At 56.1% G+C, this 7,922-nt stretch overlaps 1 protein-coding gene across 2 annotated transcripts in view; it reads left to right on the top strand.

Annotated features, from left to right (window-relative positions):
- ACSF3 (acyl-CoA synthetase family member 3) overlaps window positions 1–4,913 on the top strand; it is a 56,784-nt gene extending 51,871 nt beyond the window's left edge. For both annotated transcript variants that reach the window (XM_029964811.1, XM_029964808.1), the window contains exons 8-10: window positions 1,871–2,005; window positions 2,565–2,676; window positions 4,618–4,913. In XM_029964811.1, the coding sequence (XP_029820671.1) occupies window positions 1,871–2,005; window positions 2,565–2,676; window positions 4,618–4,735 (365 nt within the window). In that variant the 3' untranslated portion in view covers window positions 4,736–4,913. The remainder of the gene's footprint in view (window positions 1–1,870; window positions 2,006–2,564; window positions 2,677–4,617) is intronic.
- Window positions 4,914–7,922: the final 3,009 nt, after the last annotated feature.

The following is a 7,922-nucleotide window of genomic DNA, read 5'->3' on the forward strand; positions in this document are numbered from 1 at the left end:
TCCCCCCGTCACCTCTGTTGACCATGCTGGGCAAGGGCACCATGGTAGGACGAAACAGCCTGATGGAGCAGGAAAAGCTGGAGCAGATGGGATGGATGGAGCACAACACCAGCCACAGGGCTGCTTGCAGAGGCTGGGTGGGCTCGTGGGGCACAGGAGCTCACATCAGGACCCCCCAAAATACGGACACAGCTTCTGCTGTGGGCCCTTGGGGCAGTGCCAGGTTTGCAAGTGACTCTCAGACTGTTTACCTGCAGCATGTGGGGAAGAGCCTTTAAGAAAAGTCAGCAGTGTTTTAACAGGTCTCCTCAGCCTGGGAATTTCCCGCTGGCCTGGGAAGCAGAGAATGCTGGATGTGCCACTGCACAGGCTGCCTGATGTGCTGGGCTGGGAGCAGATGGTGCAGGGCAGAGGGTAATGTGGCTGTCCTCGTGGATGGCGGTCCCCTGGAGCGTGCTCCGGCCTGTCAGCGCGGGAAGTGACAGCCAGGCCCTGGCACTGGGCTCGCAGGAGAGAGGAGGCGGAAAGGAAGAGACAGGGGAATTACAGAGCTCGTCCCAGAAGCTCACAATAGTTACAATAATAATGTGGCTCATTCCCCCACCACGATGTGCTGCCAACAAGATGGAGGGATCTATATGGGGAGCACAGGGGATGGAAGGGGAGAAGCGAGGATTCTTCCTCCTCTCCCTTGTTGTATGGAGACCATCAGGAAGAGGAGAGGTTAGGGAGCACACCTCCTCCAAAAAGGATGTTTTGCAGTTGGCAGTAATGTTTTTATGCGTGGGACATGGCTCCATGGGCAAGTGTGAACAGATCCTGCCTGTGCTCCTCCTGGGGAAATGGGGTGGCTGCACAGGAGTGGGACAGACACAAGGTCCCAGTGACAGGCTCTGCCCTGGCAGTTTGTTTTGCAAACAGGCTCCAGAGAGCCCAGTGTGGCTGACACCTCCCCACAGGCTCAATGACACACAGGGATAAGAATTCCATCCTTTCTCAGTGTAAGGAGAATTAAGAGAAGCAAGTCATTCAGGCAGGCACAGAGTCCTTTGGCTTTCACATCAGGACACCCTGGAGCAGAGAAAACTTCCCCCATCCAGGTCTGTCTCAGGGACTCAACCATGTCCCTGTCCCAGGGGTCATTCACCCCATCAGAGCAGAGAAAATGCAAATGGGCCATTTTCCTGTACTTAGATCCCGAAGAGCTACATGGGAACTGCGTGTCACTGATCCAGGGCAGAATTCCTTCTCCTCTCCCCATCTTTTCTGTGTGAATAAGCAGCTCTTGATCTCCTGGCTGAAAGCTCGCAGCTCTTTGCTCTCCCAGTGCCACCATTTAATTAATGTTCCCTCTCCCATGCTCTGTCAGTCACACACCACAGCAGTCTGGGTACAGGAGGCAGTTCATCCCAGCAGCCATGAGTTCCTTCCTGCTGCGAGAGTCCCAGTTTCAAACTCTCCCTCAACTTCAAAATATTCCAGACAGCTTTCATCATCCACACAGTGCCAAGGGGCAGGCAAATACAGGAACAATTAATCATTCCCTGGCTCAGCTGAGCTGCTCAGCATTTTGGCATGTGCCAGATGAGCAGGGACACAGCTCTTTTGGGGAGCAGCCTGGATTTCAGGTCTGATCCTGATGCTTCATTGCTCTGACACTGTAAATCTCTGGGCATTTGCTGCCTTTGCAGCATCATGTGTAAACTCTGGAGCATGCCAGAGGTGAGCTGGGAATAAGGTTTGGAAAACTGCACCACTGCTGGCACATTTTATGGTATCTAGGCTGGGAATGCTGCAAAGTGTCATTCTGAGGGGCTGGATGAAAGGAGTCAGAGGGAAGGAGTGGAGCAAGGAGAGGTTTTCTTTCCAGGAGACACAGCAGTGTACAAGGACGGCGTGTACTGGATCAGGGGCCGCACTTCAGTGGACATCATCAAAAACGGAGGGTTCAAAATCAGCGCCCTGGAGGTGGAACGTCACCTGCTCGCACACCCCCACATCACAGGTACTGCTCTGCCCTATCCCTGTGCCGTGCTGGGAAGGATGGAGCGTGGGAACACAGCCCTGGATCAGTGGGTGCATGAAGCTCCCAAGGGCTCCTGCCTGGAGCTCACTCACAGCCCTCCCACAGGAAAGGCTGGTCTGAGCAAAGTGTCTAAATCCCACTGTTACTTCTCTCCCGGGGCCAAAGCCTGTGGCCATGTGCTGAGTCAGCAGCAGCTCCCATCTGATTTTGGAAATGAGACTGTAATTAGATCTGTCCTGCCCTCGTGCATGACCCTGTATGAGGGGACAGAAGGCACCCCCAGCTCCACACCACTCTGTACATCATCTTCCTCCCTGTTGACTCTAAAGTGCTCAAGCCATGGGGCTTCCTGCCTTTTCCGTGGTAAAAAGCTCTGTTCTTTTGTCAGCACAAAGATCCACGGTGTTTTCCTGTGCTGACATCCCGTGGCATTTTCCTCCCCACACACTGCTGCTGCTGACACCTGAACCCCCCTTCTACCCACCTGGACCCCAGAAGCTGCTCAGGTTTCTCACTCCAGCACCTGCTCTCCCTGCAGACGTGGCTGTGATCGGGCCCCCGGACATGGTGTGGGGGCAGCGGGTCAGTGCTGTCGTGCAGCTGCGCAAGGGTGAGATGCTCTCAGTGAAGGACCTGAAGGACTGGGCCAGGTAAGATGCCACAGGGAGATGAACAGTGGGAGACACAGGGAAAGCAGGGGCAGAGCTAGCAGTATCCTCATCAGGGACGTGTTGCAGAATCACCCACCCTCTTTGGGTGGGAAGAGACCTTAAAGCCTATCCAGTTCCACCCCCTGCCATGGGCAGGGACACCTTCCACTAGACCGGGTTGCTCCAACCTGGCCTGGAACACTTCCAGGGATGGGGCACCCACACCTGCTCTGGGCAGCCTGTGCCAGGGCCTCACCACCCTGACAGGGAAGAATTCCTTCCCAATATCCCATCTAACCGTCTGTCAGTGGGAAGCCATTCCTCCTCATCCTGTTACTCCAGGCCCTCGTAAATAGTCTCTCTCCAACTCTTGGCTCACTTCAGGTACTGGAAGGCCACAATTAGGTCACCCTGAAGCCTCCTCTTTTCCAGGCTGAACAATCCCAACCCTCTCAGCCTTTCCTCTTACAAGAGGTGCTCACCATGCCGCGTAGTGCCTGCTCATCCCTTATCCTTCTGGCAGTGACATTGGTGACCCCAGCAGATCCCTTCATCCCCCACCTGTGGCCTTGCGGATCCCCCAGATCTTGCTCTGGGTGTCACTGGTGCAGGGCAGGGGGCTGCACTCAGCCCCCCATGTACTTCCCTGCCTGCCCCCCTCCCAGAGTGTTCCCTGCACGTCTCTTCCCATCACTGTCCCCAGCTCTGTGACAGAAATGTTGCTCTTCTGCCCTTGAAACCAGAGCCCCCCGAGGGTCCGGCCACCCACCCGGGCTGTGCTCCCTGCCCAGCACTGGCTCCAGGCACCACTCCAGCCCTCTCCTGCCTCTCCCTCTCACCCTGTCTATCCCCTTTATTTTTTATGTCACTTACATTCACTTGGCCCCTTTTCTTGCACTCCCTGGCAGGAGACACATGTCCCTCTTCAGAGTGATTCATTTTGCGGCTTTCACTCCGATGGCGCTTCCCGGCGACAGGCGCCATCCCGAGTTAGCGGATCCATATGGCCGGGTGCTGGTGGCAGCGGGGGGAGGAGGCCAGGCAAGGGCTGAAGGGCTCAGCAGACTTGGCATCTCGAATTAGAGTCAGTGCCAGGACACTGCTGGGGCTGGGCACAGCCCCAGGTTGGTGACACACGGGCAGCAGAAGGCAGGGGAGACCCCCCTCCGTGCTCTGCAAAGGGAATGATGCTCAGTGCTCAAACCTCTCCCCGCAGCAGGAAGGCCCTCGTGGGCTGTGATCACTGACAAGTCACCTGCACACTCCTGGGGAGGCGACTCACCTGCAGTCTCGGTTCTCAGGGACTGGCACCAGGAACACATGGGGTCCAGCATCCACCACTCTGCTGCACATTGTCCCTGTCTCTAACAGGGAGGGTCACTGAGTCCACCTTACCATTTGAAGGGTCTCCATGCCCCCTCCTGAGGGGGGGTGGGTGCTTTGGGATGTCCCATGGCAGGCTTGGCAGCACAGGCAGCTACTCCCAAAGGGCAGGGAGTGGGAAGCCAAGAGTGACCCTCATGGATGAGCTGGAGGTGTCAGGTGGAGTCAGGTGTCAGTAACAGGGTCCATCTCCGGTCCAAAACACAGCAAGTGGTGAGCTGGGTCCAGGTGCCACCAGAGAGCACAGGCAGGAGAAGAACAGGACCAGGGATGAGCTGTGGTGGGGAAACAGCTCTCCCAGTAGACAAGGGCAAAGAGAGGGCTGGAAACAAGCCCTACATCCCCAGGCGATCCCCAAGGGATGAGCTGCTCCCTGCAGAGACAGGCTGGAAACAAATAGCATCTCTTAGAGGGACTGAGAGCTAAGTGAGCTCCTGGGGTATGGGTGGGGGTCCCAGGTGGGGCTGATCAGGGTGCTGAGGGCTGTGGGTGCTCCCAGGACAGCTCAGCCTGTGCTGGTCCCAGGTGGCTGTAATGGGCTGAACACCTGTGTTCCAGGGAGACCATGGCTCCATACACCATCCCAACGGAGCTGATCGTGGTGGAGGAGATCCCGCGAAACCAGATGGGGAAAGTGAACAAGAAGGAGCTTCTGCAGCGCTTCTACTCAGCCTGATTCCTGGTCCCGGGGCCAGGGCTGGGACCCCAGGGGTGCTTGGCCCTGATCTACAACCATTTTGCCTGCAAAGAGGTGCTGCAGGGATCAGCAGTAGCAGATCTGGGCTCACCGCAGCCTGGTCCATGAATAATATCCAATAAAAGTAGGATTTATTTATCCCACCTGGCCAAGCTGAGCCGGAGCTGCAGAGTTAGGGTTTCCTTGTATGAGAGCCTTTTGGAGGAATCACAGAATCATGGAATGGTTTAAATTGGAAGGGACCTTAAGCTCATCTCATTCCAGCCCCTGCCACAGGCAGGGGCACCTTCCACTGGACCAGGTTGCTCCAAGCCCTGTCCAACCTGGCCTTGGACACTTCCAGGGATGGGGCAGCCACAGCTTCTCTGGGCAACCTGTGCCAGGGCCTCACCAGCCTTACAGGGAAGGATTTCCCAGCAAAAATGAAGAATAAATACAAAATCACTCATAAATACTGACTGTGCTGTCCAACCCAATACATCTACCCCCACGTTCTCCTAGTGCACTTGATGGGTGTAACCCATCCCACAATGGAACAGGAAAGGGGGAAGGGGCAGGGATGGCTGCCAGGGGCTTGCAGGGACATCAGTGTGATGAAAGAGCCATGAAACAATAAATAATGTGCAGAGACCCCAGGGAGATGGGGAGGAACAGCATGACGAGGCTTGGGTTTTGGGCTGTGGCCACAGTGGGGCAAGGGGTGAACGCCCTGGTGGGCTGGAGTGGGGGCAGAGCCAAGAGGAATGTCACAGGCACCCTGGAGCAGATGCAGCATGAATTAAATTTTGTGTGTGTGTGTGTGTGTGTGTGTGTGTGTGTGTGTGACACCAGTGCCCATGTCTCAAGGTCATCGATTACATGGAGGACAGGCACTACTGATAAACCCCACCTTTATACCTGGAATTTTGTCCCTGTTTGACTTCACATGGGAGCTGTCAGCCCTGAGGGATCAGTAATGCCAGTGGGGGTTGGCAGTCATGCCCTGCAGGTCCCCAGCCAGCGGATCCATCCCACTGCACTGGGGAGGCAGCGGGATGCTGGTCCAATCCTGTCCAGTGCTGAGAGGCTGACAGGGAGCGCCAGCTTTCCCCAGCAGCTGGTGGGGCACTGGAAGCAACAGAAAGGGCAAGAGGAACAGAGAGCACAAGTAATTACAGGGATACCTTTGCTAGGGTCAGTGGAGCCCCAAAAACCTGGCAGAACACAGAGGGGGCAGCTGGCAGGCACTGGGCATAGGGAGCAGGGATGGGACAGGGACATGACAGCAGATGGGAAAAGGGGAAGGGGATATGGACAGGAACAGGTTTCCTCCTCTGCAGCCCCTCCATCCCACCCTGCACCACCTGCACAGTGGTCCAGTCATGCGCCTGCTCCATCCATCCCAGCACCCAGCCCACAGGAGCATCTGCCAGGGCCTGACTTTTGGTATTTCAGGCTCAGAAGGAATTGCGATGGGAACACTGGGGACACCCAGAGCTCACCAGCCACCCCTCCCTGTCCCACACCACGGGCCCAGCGCTCCGGCACACGGACACACGTGTGGAGCTGAGCACAGGCAGCTCGTCCCAGCCTGCAGGAGGGACCGAGCAGATCCTTTGTTAAAACATCAACGATGCAGTAAATTTTTTAACTTACCAAATAGATCAATATCAAATTATCATGTCTTGCATTCATAACTCTTAAGCAAGCAACAATGGAGAAAGACAAGGTCACTGGAGAATAAATAGCAGCAAAAGCTCTTAATGATCTATCATTCTCGACAACCCCGGGCACCCCGCACCAGCCCCGTGACAAGATCATTAATAAAACTCTGCAGGAACGCTATCGATTGCTTTGATGGATGATCACAGGTAGCAAATACTGTAAAACACCTGGTTGTCACACACAAAATGAGTAGTTTGACTCACACCTCAGTGTGGGGACTCAGCTGTGGCTCTGCTGGGTTTGCTCCTCAGTGGTTTCCACAGGGAGGGTGGTCAGTGGTGACCGCCCAGTTTGGGGCTGCCATCCATGCTGGACCCCCATGCTCCCACCTCCACTCCCCTACTGCTTTTCATGCCTATAGATGAGACCTGGTAATTAAAAGCCTCATTAAAGCACCTGGCTATGGTGCCCTGGAACCCAGGTTGGGAGCTGAGCCAGATGGAGGTGGGTTGGGGTAACCTGGTGCCACTGGATGAGCGTGGAGACCTCCAGGAACACCGACACAGCGAGGACCCCAGGAATGAGAGTTTCCAAGGCCATGGGCTCTGCTCCCCCCATGCTGTCTCCATCAGGGATGCAGGAGGGGCTGTGTCCCCCACTCTGCTCCAAGCGTTTCGCTTGCGAGCCACGTCGGCATTGACAGTCGGATCATATGTACACAACCATTCAATTACCCCGTAATGGCTACAGGCGATTAAGCCATCAATCTCCTTCATTAAAGCCTGCAAGGCCCGGCCCAGCATCGCCCAATAAAACCATTAAAACAACAACAGCAACCCAAAGCAGCAGCTTTAATGCATGGGCTGTAATGCTGGCCCTGTCAACAGCACTGGGAGTGTCCCTGACCCGGGGACGCCTGGGGACCCGCTCGCCCCAGTGGGTATTGCCCTGCTGGGGTGTCCCAGGGAGCTGGAGGCTGCCCACCCCTCTGTGCCCCCCCTGCTCGGCACACCAGGACCTGCTCTCATGCTTTATAGCTGACATTACCTTTTATTGCCATATAAAATCGAAGCTTTAGTGGCTTTATGGGGCTATGCCAGCGTGTGGCACCCCCAGCTGCTCCCTCTGCCCTCGCTGGGCACTGCCCTGACTCCCAGTCCCTGTGCTGGGGTCACGACTTGTCCTACTGCACCCCACATGAGAGACATGACTGGTCCTACACTGGGGTCATGAGTGGTCCCATTGCACCCCACTTCAGGGACATCCATGGTCCCAACACACACAGTGGGGGCAGAACTGGTCCGAGCACCCAAAGCAGTTGCACTGTTCTGGGCAGGTCAGAGTGTGTCAGCTGGGAGGGGGGAGTGGGACCCTCCAAAAGAGGATGACTCAGCACAGCAAGGAAGGTGATGGTTCTGGGCTGGTCCTACTTGAACTCCGCATCTGGGGGACCCCAGACCTCTGACCTCCAGTGGAACCCCTGGTTTTTGGGGGAAGAGGAGCAAGGGGTGTTGGTGCAGGG

Source organism: Manacus vitellinus, unplaced genomic scaffold, assembly GCF_001715985.3.
Source record: "Manacus vitellinus isolate BGI_N305 unplaced genomic scaffold, ASM171598v3 scaffold_10_pilon, whole genome shotgun sequence".
In the NCBI taxonomy this organism is placed as follows: domain Eukaryota; kingdom Metazoa; phylum Chordata; class Aves; order Passeriformes; family Pipridae; genus Manacus; species Manacus vitellinus.